At 24.3% G+C, this 19,407-nt stretch overlaps 1 protein-coding gene across 2 annotated transcripts; it reads left to right on the forward strand.

Annotated features, from left to right (window-relative positions):
- The first annotated feature begins 8,993 nt into the window (after positions 1 to 8,993).
- LOC145829730 (uncharacterized) lies at positions 8,994 to 16,366 on the forward strand. Of its 2 annotated transcripts, none has more exons than XM_082937599.1 (11): positions 8,994 to 9,105; positions 9,291 to 9,532; positions 9,758 to 9,861; positions 10,679 to 10,811; positions 10,925 to 11,095; positions 12,698 to 12,842; positions 13,536 to 13,627; positions 13,981 to 14,149; positions 14,512 to 14,668; positions 14,943 to 15,056; positions 16,258 to 16,366. In XM_082937599.1, the coding sequence occupies exons 1-11, from the start codon at positions 9,028 to 9,030 to the stop codon at positions 16,305 to 16,307; spliced, it is 1,455 nt and encodes a 484-aa protein (XP_082793725.1). In that variant the 5' UTR covers positions 8,994 to 9,027; the 3' UTR covers positions 16,308 to 16,366. The 2 variants fall into 2 exon arrangements, with proteins under 2 accessions (XP_082793725.1, XP_082793724.1); XM_082937598.1 differs by having other exon boundaries at positions 14,947 to 15,056.
- Positions 16,367 to 19,407: the final 3,041 nt, after the last annotated feature.

Below are 19,407 nucleotides of genomic sequence, written 5' to 3' on the forward strand. Positions count from 1 at the left end.
ATAACTTATAGTTAATTAATTTTAGTGACTTAGAAGTGAGGCCCGGATCAGAATCTAGCTAGATTCAGCTTTTTTTCTTTAATCTCCAGAACCAGCTAAATCCTTTTTTTCAGGATCTCAATCCGTTCCAATCGCATCCTTATTTTGTGAGTCAATGCTATTTATAACAGTAAAGTCATATAGTTATTTGCCTTAACTAAAAAAGAATGCTCAATTTACTGGGATGTAAAGAGCTTATTAAATAGTAAGTATTAAATATAGTAGTAAATGTTTACTATTTAAGAGTGAAGTCATAAAATTTTTTTGTATCTAAATTTTAGTGTAATAGAGTCATTTGAGTAAATAAATAAATTAAGGCCATAAAGGGTTCTCACCTTGCTTTTAAAAACATGATAACACTTTGAATTTTAAAACACCAATCAGATACTTTTTACCATTAAATAAAATTGAAAACAAATTTAAAAAAATAAGGGATAAAAGTTATTGAATTTAATAAGCTCCTTGTTTAAGGTAAAAAGGAAAAAAAATAAATAAAAGTATTTTACTATAAATCTATCTTCTCCTTCAGTTTTACACCAATGATTTTTGAATATTTACAGTTAGTCTAGAAGTATTATATAAAAGGAAAGAGTATTATAGTACCATTTTAGTAATTTTATAGTACTTAACACTATTTTGGACCTTAAATACTTTATACTAAAAAGAGACAGGATAACTTGTAATTTCAAAAACCTGAAAACAAAACAGAAAACCTAGAAAAAAATTCTCAAAAACTATTGGCTACTCCCTAACATGCCTTTATTTAAACAAGGTTGTAACTTTTATTTGTAAATGTATGAATGAATAGTTAAGTTGTGGAACAATTTGAAATTTTGCTCTGACTGCTTGAGTATATTTTGCATTTAAAGTTATCAAGTTAGAACCTGTCTTCGAAGTCTATAATAATATGATTTGATTTTTGAGAACTTATTTATCATATATATATATGACTAAGGTCAGTGATGACCATTTGAAACATACTGTAAGTTAGTGAATTCCGGTTAGTTTGAAGTATTAATTGTATTTATAGTTTTTTGTGTATCTTAATATTAATTTTCCATTAGGTTTTTTAACTTTTTTAAATATTCTTGTAATAATTAAACTTGTTTTTATTTAAGTTTTTATTAAGTATTTTGTATACTTTTTGTAGTTTGAGAATACAATAAAAGTACTTAGCTATTAATAATTATAAACAGATTAGTTTATTTTTCATTATATTTTGATAAACATTTACTAATCCAGAGTTTTTACTTTTGTATATCTAAAAATAAGTAGTTAAGCTGAAAATTTTAATTTGAAGTCAGATTGCTTAAGAATAAATCTCTATAAAATTTGAGAAGATAGTATACAATTTTGATATCTATTATAATATGGAGCTTTAATTAAAAATTATTTTTATTTCCCGTAACTGTATAATAAATTTAAGTGACGACCTATTAGTAAGTAATCTTGTAAAAAAATTCTTCATATCAAGTATGAATTGTAAGTCATTCTTTTTTGTGTATTTATTTAACTTCAGTGTGACAACACCCTCAAAGGAAGTTCAAAACTAAAGAATTAACAAATTTTAGTAAATAAGTAAAAGCTTGTTTACTTGAAAAAGTTGGTAAAGAAGTTTTTTTTTCTGTTTAGTTCAACATATATTTGTGAACAAACATTCTCTTCATGAACATAAATAAAAGTAAGCTACCTTAAAATCTAACTAATAGCACTCTGCAGTCATTTATAAGAATATCTACTTTTAATTCAACTTGTTAAAAACGTTGATAATCCAAAATTGTCTCACTAATTTCTTATAGCTACATTTTAATTTTATTTTTTGTAGCTAATATTATAAAACTTATTGTAAAGCTATTTTATCATTTAAATTTATGTTAATATAGTTTACTAAAAGTGATAATCGAGTTAAAATAAACTACATACTGATTGACCTTAAACTAGTCTGATTCATAAGTTTTTTCTAAATTCTTAAAAAAATTTTATGTCTCCAGCTTTACAACTTATACCTTATATAATCTTTTTTTTGTGAGTAGTGAAAAGGAGAAAGCAGTGTATGTATGATCTACAAGTTATGTTTACTCAATTTATTATTATTGTTAATTTATTTTACACTACTGGACCCTGTCATAAAACCTGGTCCAATTAAACTGAAAAACACACCAAAAGAGATGAAAAATAAAATAAATACAGTAAGTTCCTTTTATCTAAAATTTAGAAACAAAAACTAAAACTAATAGATAAAAATTTTAAAAAGTTAATCATTATAACAACTTTACATTAAGGGGCATAATAAGTTGAAAATAATTGAAATTTAGTTTTTGCTATGATCAATTGCAAAATTTATTTATAAACCAAAACCCAAAGTACATTACTGTTAAACAGAGTAATAAAACAACATATATTAAAGAACACTAAATAAGGAATTATTATTCATTGTGGTAAGGTGTTGCTTACAAATGAAATCAAACTAAAAATTAAACCAAAACTTTAAAATTAAATTAATGATTGATAGGGAAGAAAAAGAAAACTGTTTACATATAAAATATATTGATAAAAAGTAATTTATATAATTTTTTTTTAACATTAATTGATTAAAAATTGGTTAACTTTTTCACATCAAACTATTTCATTTAGGAGCCTGTTCAACAATTAAATTGAATGATTGAAAAAAAGTGATGCCCAATACCATGATTGAAATGATGTTTGCATGTATTTTTATTACCTCTAAATAATTATAATTTTCATAAGGTTTATAAATGACTTTAAATTAATTGTAGTTTCACCACAAAGTAGTTAAAAAAAAGTAATTACAATACTTTATTCAAAGCTTCAATATTTAAGTCTTAATCAATTAAGACTGTATATATATTAGATGGGTAGCTATCAAATTTGCACAAGCATAAAAATTGCACAAGAGGACAAAATTTACAAGTGCACAAAGACACTTTTGCACAGAAACATTTTTGCATAGGTAGAACATTTTTATTTATTTTTTTACTATTACTGTTACCCCTAACCCTTGGTTGGTAGCTTTTTTATTTTCTGCACAATTCAATTGCCTTGATGCAAAATTGCCTTTGTGTAATTTTGTTCCCTTGTGAATTTTGTGCACTTGTGCAGATTTGTCTTTGTGCATAAGTATCTTTGTGCATTTCTGTACATTTGTGCAATTTTGTTCTAGTGCAATTTAGTTACTTTGTGCAATTTTGACCCGTTCCCATATTAGATGGCTGTATACAAGTTTCAATATATTTATTTTGTTAAATTTAACAACAAAAACATAAGTTATAGCAGTAAAGAGATTATATATGATGTGGAGAGATTTTTTGATGGTAATTTTCTAAAAAGGTTAAGTTTTTAGAAATTCAGTTTTAGATTCATTTTTTGTTAGTAGTAGACTAATAAGATACTTTAAGTTGCTTTTTTTAAGTAATATAAGTAACTTATAATAGATAATAATTATAAGGATAACTTGAAATAACCATGAAATAACTATTTTTTTATATATCTGTATGTTTTTATTAGCAAAAATTTAAACAGGATATATTTTATTTTCTGATTTTGAACAAAAACAACAATGTTCTTTATTAGTGGTGAAGAGCTAGTAACAAAGGTTAAAAAAAAATTAAATAAACTTTGAAATACCATTAAAAACCAAGTTTTTAAACTTGACTTTGTTGTAAAATAAAAAATATATTGATTATTAGATAACAGCTAAATCTCATTCAACATCTACGAAAAATTACTACTTGATAGTATTAGATATTTAAATAATAATTTATATTGCAAGATCAACTTTGGTAATTACCTAGCATGATGTTGCACCAATATCAAACTTAAATTATATAAAATTTGATGTCTTTTTTAACCATAAATTTAGGCTAAAAATCAATGTTTTTAGAGTAATATGTCAAGTCTAAAAAGATACTATGTTTTAAACAAGCTATATAAAAAATAGTTATTTACTTATTTAAAAAGTAAACAAGATAATAAATTTTAAGATTGTAATTTAATATTATATATTTGTTAAGTCAAACTACATAAACTTCTAATTATTTTTAAGCTAAAATTAAAGATGGACTTTAATAAAGAAAATAAATTTCAAAATATTATATAAGTTAAAAAGAAAAACATTCTAGTTTTAGCCTAAAATTATGGTTTAAAAGGACATATACTTTCAGCTTTATATTGGTGTGACATCATGCTAGATAATTACTCAAACTTTTTTTTGTCAACTGTAGGCAACATAATGGTTTATCATGTCTCTTATATGTATAAGTGTAGACCACTGGGTTCTAATCTTGAAAAGTTGAGAGATTTCAAAGTTGTCATTAGGACCACTACAACAACACGTTTTTTATAACAATATTTTTTAGAAGTTTAGCTCAGCTAGCAGAATCTTTTCAAAGTTTAAAACACAGTTTGTTCTTTAAAATAACAATAGATTGTGTATTACTAGCAGCTTATCAATGAGATCTATTTTGGAAAATGTTAAAACAGAAAAAGTTCAGTCAATTAAATTTATTTTAATGATGCTTGTTTTAGTATTTATTTTGAATTTAGTTTGCATGTAATTTTCGTTTTGTACTCATTCTTCACACTTTAGTCAAATTAAATCTTGTTAGAAACTTGTTTCAAAGGTCTATCCAACACTAAATTTCGGTCTAAAAATCTGTATAAAATAACATATGATAGTTAACTTGATAATGTAATATTTAGGTACCAAAGAATTTTTTTTATTACTAAATAGATAAACAAATATTATCCGGAATCATAGTTAGGTCAAGTTTACTATAATTTATAATTTAGTATGACTAAAAACTTATTTTACCTTTACTTAAAAATTAATCTATATAAAAAAAAGAATAGTGTTTAAGTAGGTATACTAATTAATATGACTCAGATGGTAAATTTTATTTTTTTATTTGTCAAAAGAGATAGTCTTCAATAACTCAGAATTATTAGAATTTGAAATACAATATTTCAACTGTCAGAGTTTAAATTGTAGTGCATCCAAGCAAGAAACAAGGGTTAATAATTTATAAATAAAATAATTATTACAAGTAGGTGTTAGATTAAAAGTAATAGACAAAATTAAAACCAAGTTATAGTCATACTGCTACAATTTAGTTAATTTTTATTTATGATTCAGTTTTCTTGTTATTGTAAGTCTAATTTGTTTATTCGGCATTGTGAAAAAGTCTTTTTGGCTTTAAGTAAAATTATAGTGTATAAAGTATAATATATACTATATACATTAATAAATTAACTTAAAGCTAAAAAGCTTTTTAACAATGCCAAATTACTATAATACAGTGTATATACTTAGGTAAACTTCCAAAACTATGCCCAAAACGCATTAGTATTCGTGCACACTGGTGTGTAAAGTTTAAAGGAAACGAAAAAATAGGGTGCACAAAACTCATGAAGGAGTTTATGTTTTCATTTTATGTTTTAACTCAAACATTTTTTCAAACATTAATTTTTTTGGAAAATTTCACAACTTATACTAAATTTACAAATTACGGAGTATCTCATGAGGAGAAAAAAAGTTAGGCATACTTGAGGGAACCTTTAAAACTTACACTAGGTATTTAACAATCACAACTTTTGAAAATTTATTCTAAAAGTTTTTGTCAATTTTTGAAGTTTACACTAGATTTTTTAGCAGATTTACGAAACTTTTATTTAAGTATTCTGGATAAGGAGTAAAAAAATCATAGGCACATTTTAAGGGAGTTTTGAAACTTAGACTAAATATTATGGAAAATGTTTGAACAATCACTAAATATTCTAAAACATTTTTTCAATTTACACTAAATATTCCGGAGTTTCTGATAGTAAAAAAAAGGGTCATAGAAATTTTTAAAGAAAGTATTAAAACTTTAATTTGATATTCCCGAAAACATTTAAAACTTACACTAGATCAGTAGTCTTCACCGTGTTAGCTTATGCACACTAGTGAACGCGAAATTTATTGTGCAAAGAAAAATAATTTCAAAGAGCCCCAAAATGATGTAGGGGTGCACCAAATTTACTTTAAAACTCAGACTAGACATTCTTAAGACTATTTATTATAAAAATCAAAAAAAGTTTCAGGCATATGTGAGAGGTGTTTCGAAACTTACACAAGATATTACGGGTAAACTTTGAAAACTCTTATTACATGTTTATCAAGTTTTGAGCTTTGAATGCACAAAATATTTTTATTCTAGATAAGTGTGCACAGATTTTAATTACTGTAAAGACTACTGATTTAAAGCAGAGATCAGCAAGTTGCGGCCCGCGATGTACTTTTTAGCTAAAAACATAGTTTTTAAAATGATTTGAAAATTGTTATTTTTGTTAAACTTACAATTAGGCTGCTTTAAATTTAACAACTAATAATTATTGGTGCTTTATTATTGCTTATTTTGTTAAAGTTGTTGTTTAAAAGAATATCTTTTATTCATAAAAATAAAAAAACTTTTTTAAATGTTTGCGGTCTGCGTAAGTCTTTTTGGATCAATTATTAATACTACAGTTTTCAACAAACAAAAATTATGACTCCTAGGTCATTATTTTAACCTGTTCAGAACAAGTAAAAACTAACTCCAGATATACTTAAGTAAAAAAAAATATATTATCAAATAAAGTAACAACTAAAACAAATTTGTTCAGCTTTGTTTAGTTTATAAAAACGAATAGTAAAGAAATATTAAAACGTATTTTTAACAAATTAAAAAGTAAATGCAACTAAAATACTAGTTAGTTTGAAAATTTAGTTTAAAGTTATATCAGTTTAAATTTGTTACTAAAAATAATTATTTTTTTAAACATCTATATTCTAACTAATTAAAGGGTTCTTTCAAAAAAAATGTTGACCATTATTTTCTCTCAACAGATCTTCTTGCTCAATTTTTGTAGTTCCTTTAATTTTTATTTTGAAATTTAAAATTATCGTATGATTACTACGCCATAAAGATAAAGTTAAAAAAGTTTAAAAACATAATTTCTTTAACGTTAGAGCAAACAGTTTATTAACTTGATTAAGTAAAAAACGGCCCCAAAATTTTTAACAAGTAAGAATCATGAGCCTAGAAAAATTTAGATCAAGTAAAAAAAAGACCAAGTTTTCAACAAGTAAACATTATAGCCCTGTGGTCATTTTTTACTTGATTCGGCTTAATTTATATACGACTGAAATATAAAAGGCGGCCGACGAGCATCTTTTTCTAGCAAGTTTGCTAAAGATTTATAAAAGCCTTTGCTAAAAAGATTAAAAGAAATCGAAAAGTGTTAAAATAAAGCAAAAAACACTGCATAAACTTGACAAATATTTTGTATATAAAGTTGAACAATTTGTTTGAAAAATTGCAGAAAAATACATTTAATTATTAAACAATAGTTTTTTTCATAATAAGTATATATACTTTTTTAAACTTTTAAACTTAATATTCTTCATTTTTGTTTAAAAATTTTAACCAATATATCCCTAAAAGAACTATTTTTAAACTTAAAATGTATTAAAAAATTCAAAATATAAGCTAATCCAAAGTTAAACCATTGATTTTATTAAATTTTTACAAAAATAATAATTATAGTTTATTTAAATGAATTTATTTTAGATATCACCACTAGCGATTTTTAGTGACACTTTAGTAGTTTTCCAATTTAGCTTATATACGACTATTTAATGTGGTATATAGTATTTGTAAATGTGTAATTTAGCCTTTATGAGATTATGATTGTAGTTTTTGAAAACTTAAATAATTTAAACAATAAATACTTATAAAGTTATCAACATAAATTAAAAAACTTCTTATTTAGCACTTCACTTTTATAACGTTTATTTTAACGATCGTATGTCTTTCTAAACTTGTATCAAAATTTTATAAGGTTTGTAAATTCTAAACTTTGTGTACTTTACTTAAGTTATCTTTTTTTTACAATTAGTTTAAGTTATTCTTGTTAATCAAAGTTAAAGCTTTTAATTGCTACGGTAACTAAAAAGTAGTTTACTTATATGAATTTAAAAGCTATCTCTACAATGAAAATTATACTAAGATGGAATATGTCCCAAGGCAAAATAAAAGAGAAGTAAAAACTGAGAAAGTTTAATTTTCTGCACATGTAAGCATTACTTTTACAGCATTAGATGTTTTAACATTACAATATTGAATATGTATATATATATAAGCTTTCTTTTAGGTTAACAATTTAACCATTTTGTTAGATATTCGAGTGTTAATTTAATTTTAATAAATTTTTTTTGGAGATTATTTTCCATATAAATGTTTTTAATTGCAGTTTAAATATGTAAAAAAAAGTATAAGAGCACAAGAAAATTTACAATTTTTTCTATTTAAGAAATTAATGTTACTAAAGGTTTTAGTATTTTACTGGAGATAGCTTTAAAAAAACTTTCATTGATTATAAGAATTTTTGATTAAAGTAACTGTTTTTATATAAAAAGAAATTGTTAATTGAATTTTAACTTTTGTAAAGTTGTGATCTAAACTTGTAATAAATTTAATTCACTTAAAAACTAATAACTCTCTCTAGCTTATAACAAAATTGTTCGTTTTTATTAAAATATTATCAGTTTTTAGTAAAATTATAAACTATTAAACATGTATTATATTTAAAACTAACGTTTTTAGGATAATTTTTTTTTGATTTTTCAGTGAAAAAAGTGACAATAAAGTACTCAATTTAGTTATTTTTTTTAAACCAAAATATTTAATTATTTTTGAAATGCATACGAAAATGCACAATGATATACTCTATTTGTTACAAAAAATATAAGAAATGGATAAAACATAACTAAGATTTTTTTTATTTAATCTCAGTTAGTAATAATAAATGTTTAAATAAATAAATTACTAAGAAAAAGCATTATTAAACTAAAAAAATTTTAATACTAACAGACAAAAAAAAACGATACTTTGCATAAAAATGAAAAAGAAGGATAAAAAACTCGACTTCAAAATATAGTCAAGGCATCAAATGAAAAGAAGATGCATTTCAGTTATTTTTATCGCTCTATTTTGCTGGTGTTTTCTTTTACTTCAACAGCAACTGCTCGTTAGTTAGAGTCTTAAACTAGCGATTATTTATTTTCTTAAGATTTTCATAGTTTTATGGTATTAAGAATTTTTTAATATATCTAAAGTTCCAACTTTAATTGGTTTAACTTGAACATTAGTGTACGGAAGTAACATAAGTCTATTCTGTAATATTGTAAGTTTCAATTTAAACTTGAAATACAGCTTCAAACTTCAAGAAAAAGAATAATTAGAGATTTGCAGTCACGGGAAAAACTAATATGTGGTCCGAATGGCTGTGGCCAGGTTAGACTCAGTTATCATGAAATAAATAAACAAAACAAACCAAAAAGCCGAATTGCTGACAAGCTGTTTCTGCAAGAGCAACAGTTTGTGGAGACAAGTGAAAAACAAATGTTTATAATACCCATTATGTATTATAACATGGGACCAAACAACTTGTACAGGTTTTAAATATTTTCAATATATTTTAATAAGACAATAACGCAGCTATTTCTCAAATTAAAGCTTAAAAGTAAGTATTATGCTTAAAAAATATTTCTTAAAGAAAAAAAAATGGTTATACTTCAAAAAGTTATTTTTTTTTTTTTCTTTAACCATTAATAGTTCAAGTAGGATAAAAAGATAAACAATTAAAGTTATGAGTAGTTTATGTTTCACAAAACAAACAGAATTATGAAGGAATCAGTTTCCCTAGCAACGTTGTTCGGAAGGACTCTGGTGATTCCCCCTTTTCCCCATCATCCCCGGATGGAAACTGTCAATAAAATTTACAGTTGGTTTTATTAAATATATTTTTCTTTTTCTAACACACTTTTGCTTGCTTTTTTATAATCAATTTTAAAACAAATTATGCTTTCACAAAATCAAAAGACTTTTTTTTAAAGAAAATATGAGGAAAATTGTAACTTTAACCATCATCGTAGCTATTTATTACCAACAACGATAAGCTACTTAAGCACGTTTTGTGGCAATTTTTAATTTGACTTTAAATTTATACCTTAGCCTAAATTATTTTTGTTGGAAGCGGTTACAGTTAAAAGCGTAAAATATTGTTGTGTGTAATTTGCACCGACTACTTTAACTGTTATTTTATTTGGCGTGTACACTTCTAAACATTTGTATAGTTTTTGTTACCTTTAAAATTTTCTTTTATAACTTCTAGTCGTTAATCAAACAACTAAAGTTGTAAACCATACAAGGGGAATTTGTATCAATACTTGTTTTCTTAAATTCATTAAATAAACAAAGTTTCGCTTAATGAGCTCATCAATTAAAAAAAAACATCAAGTTCATAAATAAAATAATACTATTAGACATTGAATTTTGAGTAGAATTTGTAAACAAAACATTAGGCATCAAAATAAAAATAAGAACGAATAACTCTAAATAAATAATTTTTGTCAAGCTCACATGTACTAACTATTGGCCAAAACTAACTTAATTATAAGTTTGAAAATAGTTGTATGCATAAAAATGCAACCACAATTCCAAGAAAAGGTATTTTTTATATTTAGATAAGCTTTTGCAGTTTATCAAATAAAACTTTGAAACTTTATCAAAAGTTTACTTAAATAATTGTATATTAACAGGTGAAAATGAGGAGGACTTGATGGATGTTGACATTTTCGACCAATCATATCGCTCCATTGTTGAAACTGATGCAAACAAAATATTAGACGTTAAAAAATTGAAAGAGCTTCTCCCGATATCTACTTACAAAAAGTTTGCTAAAACTAATAAAAAAAATTACAAGATTTGTTTTTTATAAACTCATTTTTATTTTTTTACTTTCCTAAATTTTTTTTTCATTTAAATATAAAACTTAAATTTAAAAGGTTCAAAGAAGTTTGCAAGGGTCGGTTGCAAACAACTCTCACCTGCGGGAAAATATCTGGGAAGCGGATTGAAGGGCTGAAACTATTCAAACACTCTACATCCATCGAAACTGGAAACTTCTACGAAATCCGGCAGATTTCAGACGAAGACCTTGTTTCGGCATACTCACTGTAAGAAAACGTGTTTAAAAGCAAAAACAAAATTAAACATAAAAAACTGATTGATATGTAACAACTATTTTTCAATAGCATACCAACAAAAAATAATCAAATAGTTATGCTACAACAATATGATTACATATATACAGTAACCTCTCGCATCTTTACGCACTCGTGACGTTACGCACTCTCGTTTAGTTACGCATTTTAGAATTCTGAAAAATTAAAAAGAAATTAAAACTTTTATTTTTTTATTATTATTGCACCAATTTGGTTTATTGTATATCTTTTACTTAGAATATGTTTTTAAATGCTAACTCACCTCTCTATATATTTAGACTTTGTAAACTTATATTCCTTGACTAATTGATAAACATTTAAATATTCAATATTATAAAAGTTGTTGACTAAATTTAGCATTAGTTTTGTCAACAAACAAGTAAAAACAAGTACTCTGTGGTGTTAGTTTAATTTGTTCAATTTTTTTTTTCGGAAGAAAACTTTTACATAAGTTTTTCTACAACCTTGTGAAAAAATAACCATGAGTTTTCTCTACAAAAAGTTTATTTATGGTCGGTTACATCTGTCATTTTTTTGCGATTATTAACATCATAGTTTATCAGTAGATTAACAAGTTAAGCGAGTTGGAATGTTTTGGTCTTTGTTTTAGATTTGCCTGGAGTGCTTTACGCGTGTTTAATAAATCATAAGTTTTTATTTAAAGTTATTGGTCACTTTTAGACATTCTTTTATTAGATATTTTATAGATATCGTTAAATTTCTTTTCGGTACAACTTTTCGATATGAAATTATTTTGAAAAAACTCAGAAAGTAAAACCAAAAGATTTAGTTGATAAAATAATTAATTTTGTTTACGAAAGCGGCTTAAACTTAACGCTTAAGTTAAAAACTCTATATTTATTAATAAAAGAAGTTTTATTTAAAATTAAAAACCACAGTTGAGTAGTAAAGTTTTACTTTTTGACAATAATTTCAAATAAATCTATTAGACTTAAGAAGATTAAAGTAAATTAAATGTTGACATGTGTACACCACTGTATATATTTACACATTTGTACAAGTTTTGTCTTGCCAATTTTATTTACATTCATATCATATTTTTTAAAGGTAGTTATAACTTTTTAAGAACACTGACACAGTGAAAATTTGTATAAAATTTATATATATTTTTTGTTCTTTTTTTTTTCGACAAAAAATAAATTGGCAAATGTTAAACAAAATTTATTAAGATCTTATAAATTTTTAGGTACATTTTATACAAAGTGATAAAATGTTTTAGTATTGTTTAATACCATAAAAGTATAGTAGGGAAATTATTGTTTTTTAGTACTTTTTAAAACCACATGATATACATCAACTTACTATCTTTAAAATGTTTAACATTTAGTTAACAAGTTTAATTTAGTAACTATATATTATTTACGTTTATACTTGTAATAAATCATTAGTTATAGTTTATACAACTTATTTATTATATAAATTAAAACATATCGTTAATCAACAAGAACTATAAAAAAAAAATAACTTGCAATACTTGTACTAAACAAACTAAAAAATGTGAAAGAAATACGTTGAATCAAAAATAATTTTTAGGAACATGTTGAATGCTGTAAAGTCTACGGAAAACCAACAGTGCGTGGCGCTAGCACTCGGTAACAAGTGTTTTGGAAGCAGGCAGGCCTGGCTCAACTTCTGGAAACCTAAATCGCAATATTATCAGAGGCCAGTTGTTGTACAGGTTTAGTAACAGTTTTATTTACTTTTTAACTAAACTACGAACATTTTTTAGGAACCGTGGTATCATATTTTTCTACTTTAAAAACGTTTTTTATGAGCAAATATAGCAAGAACTTTATACTTAATTAATTAGTATTTGATTAGGTTTGCTATCTATACTTTTAAATTATCTTTTGAATAAATTTTTTTTTAAATAAAGTTTAAATAAAAAACATTTTAAAACTACTTGAAGCGAGTAATGAAATTTATATTCAAATACATAACTGATTACAAAAACGACTTTAAAGAAGATATTATATGACATGTTCTAACAGAATTTTTACTATTTACAATTAAATTGGTATGAGAAACTATATCTTATGTATAATTATATATATTTATACACCTTCTAAGAACTTAAGTCCTTCTTGGTGAAACTTAGATTTATATCAGTTTTTGTTAAAATTTTTTGGAGAAAATCTCCATATTACTAGGTTAAGAAATTTGATTGTTTTGTTAAGCAAATCATCATTAAAAAGTTATATTAAAAATTTAAATTAAAAAAAAAATATATATAAATGTTCATTTTGTTTTTGATAAAAAGTTGTAAACTAAGATTGAGTTTAATCCGCAATTGATATTCGACAGCAATATTTATAGTTTAAGAACCATAATTCAAACCTAATATCATAATAAATCAGGTATATTTTTTCAGAAACTAGCAAAAGAATTTTTGAGAAAAAAGTTTAATGATGAGGAGTTTTTGTCAGTTCATTGGAGATTTGAAAACGTTGACTGGCTTGATATGTGAGTTCAAAATAATTGAAAATTAATCACAATAAATGTTTATCTAACTACAATAAGATATTAAAATTTATTACTTCTATAACTACGATAAAAAATTAAAAAACTAAAAACAACAAAATGAGCATACTGTTAAGTTGTAATTTGATATTGCTAAAGTTGTAACCTCCTTTATAAGATTTGTTTTGGCTTAGTACAAACTAACTTAAGCATTAAAAAACACAAACTAAAAGTTTGTTATGCTTCATTACTTTAATTAAAATTTAAATTACACATTGAAAGAAATAAATAAAAGCATAATTTGATAATAGTGACAGCAGTTCAATTTTGTTTACCTAGAAGTTTTCAAACCCTAGGTGTAAGTCCTCCAGACCTTCTTCAGTGCGGAAGATAAACCGACCGATATGCGAAATAGTGCAGCAGATATCCTACAACCGTACTTTTCTCGATGAAATATCTCTCAAAATAGAAAACTACATGTTCGAAAACAATCTCAGATTTCTTTATTTTGCTGCTCCTCCCCAGGTTTTTGTTCATGTTTAGAATATAATAAGCGGATTTTTCACAAAAAATCTCTAACTATTGTATTACAATAATAAATCAAGTTAGGAATTTGGAAAATATTTATTTTAAAAATGTTTAGTTGGTTCCTAAAAAGCCATTTTAGTTATAGATACAAAAGTTTTAAATCTTAAATCTTGTATACCTTATTTTATCTTATCTCTAGTCCTGGTTTAGACATAAAGCTGTATCTCAGGTGTACGACTTTATAAACTAAATGTTTTTTTGGATCCAGAACTTTAGACCAAACTTTTTGAGCGCTTTTTTTTCGTTCAATAAACAATACACTTTAAAACTTTTTACAAATTTAAAACGGTAATTTACAGCTCAATTCTGCTTTGGAGCACTTACAAACCAAACTGTCAACAATGTTCTACTCGGAAGACGTGAAAAGTTTTGCCGCAAGTTTGAACAACAACTGGAAGTCTGGGGTGTTCAGCGACAACTTCGCTGCCTCGTACCTGGATCAGGAACTTTGCGTCCGTGAGTGGCTGTGGTTTTTGTTTTGCCGTGTCAAAAATTTTTAATTTTATAATCAAAAGAACATTTCATTCAAACGAGATCTTCAGTAGTATCAATAAAAATCTGTAACAACTTAAGATCTCGTTTGAGTAAAACATTGTTTTGACAATAAAATAAAAAAAATGTTTGAAGGTATGTTATTCCCTTATTCTGTAATTTGACAACTGTAATTGTGATCTTGAAAGTATTCAAATTTTATTTGCGTTAAGCTATATTAAATTTAAAAAAAATAAAGGCAGTAAGATATTTTTGGGGAGCCCCCTTTCCTCGTGGACGCAAACGGTCATGCTTGACCGAGTTTCGCAGGGACTTTTCGACTACCACAGCATATTCGACATTATTTTGGAAGGTATTTCAAACAAGTTTTTTAATAAATATCGTACAACGCAATATATAAAGTTAATCTTTCAACCTTGACTTTTATTTACTTATCGTTATTTTAGAAAATTAAAATGTAAGTTTTTATTTGTAGACTAAAGTTTTTTTTGTGTTTTACGTGTGTTTGTGGCTAAAAATTAAAACAGTACACTAAATAAAATTTTATACTTTAAATCTTTTAAACAAAATAACTTGGGTTTGAAAAACTTAATTTGTATTTTTTAATTGAAAAAGTTTACACCTTTATTTGTTAACTGGAGGAAGTAGTAGTCATTAACCTTTTATAAAAACAAAAACGGAACTAATATATCATTACTTGTTTATGAAAAAACCAATAGCATAGCAGTCATAAATATTCACTGTTTTAAATGTGTAAGATTTTTAACTTTTTTAACTTTTTGTAAAATTGGTCGAAACAAAATTTAAGCTAAAAAATATTTATTTACACAAAAAAATTTCACTATTACAACTATTATTTTCTAAACTAATTAAAAATAGTATTTGGCTTAATTTAGTTTATCAATTAACTTTTGCTTTATTTTATTAAGACTTTATTTTGTTTTGTTTTAAATTTTTCAATGCATTCGTAAGTAAGAACATTTATAAATAACACTGTGTTTTGTTTTGCAATGTAAAACAAACTCATTATGTTCAAAAAACAACTTTATGCTAATAAGTTTGATAAAATCTTTTAAAAATTACTTCTAAATTTTTTCGTTTTTATATCTAAATATAAAAGTAAGGCGTAAAGTAATAGTTTTTTATGTAGATTTCCAACAGATCACTACTGTTTTTATATTTTTAAATAATTTTTATATAAAGAAAACCTACACAAAACAAACCTTTTAAGTTTTACAATCCCAATGTAATTGCTATGTAATTTACAGTTACACAACATATATGTGTAGCAAAAAATTCAAACATGAAATTAAAAACCGATAACATCTAACTTAAACTATTTATTCTTTATTATCATATAAATTTTCACGTGTACTTTAAAACGTCAAAAGTTCCAAAAGACGGATTAATTTGTATTGGTTTGATAAGTAAAATGATAATTATTTTAGTTGTATTCTTTTTAAATAAGTTGAGAATTTAGTTTTATACATAACAAGTATAAAAATATCAGTTGTTAACCAAACATTTAAACTTTGTTTTTATTTCTTTTATAGATTCCAGTAGTTTTCCAAAGTTGTCATGGTATTTTCCTGAAGGTGTTTAGTCTTTTTTAACCATAAAAAACATTTGAAAAATTTTAGGAAATTGTTTGTGCTACTTTTATTGACGCTTTGTTCTTAAATTATTTTTATCAGCTTTATATACCTTTTTAGTTGTTTGATGACAATCCTTATGAATTTTGTGCATTACCATGTAGTATATATATATATTACTTAATTATTTTGTTTTTAATAGGCTTTCTCTATGTAAATTTTGATTTCAAAAGTTAAAAATATTTAAAAGCTACCAATTTTACTTGTACTTTTGTTTAAATATATAACTGCAATCTAGAATAATAAAATTCAAAATATTATGCATAGTTTTTACTTTTACATTAAATAAATATTTATTTATTAAAGTTTATATATATATATATATAAATACCATTTGTTAACAATTCATTATTTTAATTTATTTTTGAGATTTAAGTTTACATTTTTATTATTAAATACACATACTAACTTTATAATTCAATACAGTAATTTTTATAATGGTTAGGAAAAAGACCAGCTAAATACAAAAAAGTAACTTTGGTAATAACAAGTTTTTAGCCTGTTTAATACCTTAAAAACTTAGCATTGTCATCTTTATATTAATTTACTAAGTATTTTATACAAACAATAGTTTAATGAAAAATTATCTACAGAAAATCAAAGAAAAATTTAAAAATCAAAATCTTTTTTTATTTTTAAAAATCAAACAATCTTATTCATAGTTTTTATGCAACAATAAAGTTAGTACTTGAAAGTTTATTTACTGTTATTAAAGTCAAGCTCTAATTAAATCAAACTAAATTAATTTTTGTTTTGAAAATTTTATAATTAGTTAGAATAACGATAAAAATTACATTCTAAAGTAACTTTAGATTTCTTTGGAATATATGGAGCCAGAAATGTTATACATTAAAAAGTTTTACTCGTATATCAATTGAAGGTTTACAAATCAAAGGACGGAGATTTTACTTGTTTTTTTTTTTGCAAAGCATCTGCAGCTAAGCAAAAAATTGCTTATAGAATCCTATACTTTTTTTAACATTTTTTTTTTAATTTTTACAGTTAAAATGGTTTTAAAAAGCTAGTTTTAGAAACAAAAGCAAACATCACACAAACGTTAGTTTTTATTAACTGCTTAAATAAAATAATTAAGTTTCTCAAAATAAATAAAAACCTTTAATTTTAAACAGTGCAAACTTGAGTTCTTTGTGAAAACTCGAGAATATTTTAACTATTTACTAATTTATATTTTTCCTAAGTTGTTGATCAACTTTATTCTAGCTTGAACTTTGATTATGTGTAGAGTTTTCCTAATATAATTATTATGGTGCAGTTTCAAAAACGTAGATGTAAGTTCAAACCTGAACCGTCTCATCAAAATGAATCGAATTTAAGCTAAATAACTAAAACGAATTTCAGCTAAAATGTAAAAACATTTTATACTTACTAGAGTTCGTAGTTTACTCTAGGTTTGATCAAATAGATATATATTCAACAAATACTTTATTGACTCAAGTTTCATTGAATGTCTTATATATTTTTTATCGTCGATAAAAAAGTTTGGTCCATTTCCGTTTTTTATGTAGCTTTAATATAAATTAAAAATTAATTATTATATCTTGTAATACTAGCTTGTTTATATTACTAAAGTAAAGAAGAACATTTGCTGTTTAATTAAAAAAATTTTTTGTTGTGTTGTAACTAGTAGCATTTAGTTTTACAGTTAGCTATTAGATTGAAACAAGTAGTCTGTTTAATGAAGACACATTGAGCAAGTTAGATGAAAATATAACGTAGTAGGAAATGCTCTCTTTATTTTTACACTTACTTAAAAACTGTCGTTAAAGCAAAATATAGTTAATTTTACCAAAGTTGTTGAGTACTAGTTTTCCTAATTGTTAAATAAGTTAGTGTTAGATAACATTTTAACTAATTTATTACACTTTACTTGACGACCAGTGTGTAATTTGTTTGATTATAAGTAAGTTTATTGAACACGATAAGAAGTTGAATCTCAAATATATGTTCAATGGACCATATGTATATAAAAAATGCACGCAACATTTCTACTTTGATTATTTTGAGCTGTAAAATAAAAAAATAAGATACACATTTTTTATTATTTCAAAAAGTTTACAGTTATATTAGCGAAGATCTAAGAAAAAAAAACATGTGTTTATAGAAAAATAAACAGAACATGACATTTATCTCAGAATATCTTAACACGCAATACACAGAAAAGTTTTTGTTTAAAATAAGGTCTATTTAAGTTTGAAAAATAAAATTTTTAAGTTAAAATATATATGCTCCAAAAATCTGTTTTAAACTTTTAACTTTTCACAACTGCAAATATTTATGCAAACCTATAAGTTCAACTATAACAAGGTATACTGTTTACCTTTATGATAAGAAAAAAAAAAACTAGCAAAGGATGTTTAAAGTTTTACATTTTAACAGTTATTTAGATAAATATTTAGCTATTTAACTTCTATTTTAGTGAATACACTTACACAAAAGAACTATTAAATTAATAAAATTTACTGGTTAAAATATAACAAAAAGTATGTTCATTAATTGCATTAAAGTGTAGACTGGATCAATACCATCAAATTAAATTTACATACTCAGACTATCTTTAGGTATGAAACTATTATCAGCAATTTCATAAAGTATATGCGAACAATATCCCTATTTCACCCAATTTACACTTAACTTGTTCAATAGTTCTTTTGATAAAAATTATTTCAGGCTTGACCTTGGTCTTTCAAGTCATTAAGTAGTTAAATATAGTTTACTACCATGATAAGCTAGAGATTTATGCCCATGTCTATTAGTCTGTTCACATTATAATTTTTTTTTACATACAAGCTTTTAAAGAGAAGAGGCGTTTAAATATTTAAAAACTTGTTCACTTACAAAAAACCATAAAACATTTCTCAGGCTCAAGTTATTACAAGCGTCTAAAAAACAGGCTTTATTTAAGGTATAAAAAAATTCTCGTTAAAATATGAAGCTTTACAATAAAAAAAACATGCATATTAGTTAAATTATATATATATGTATATATTGACTACAATTAGATAAATAGCAAATCTCGATCAGTTATTTACA

Source organism: Thalia democratica, chromosome 2 (assembly GCF_965202585.1).
Source record: "Thalia democratica chromosome 2, ktThaDemo2.hap1.1, whole genome shotgun sequence".
Classification (NCBI taxonomy): domain Eukaryota; kingdom Metazoa; phylum Chordata; class Thaliacea; order Salpida; family Salpidae; genus Thalia; species Thalia democratica.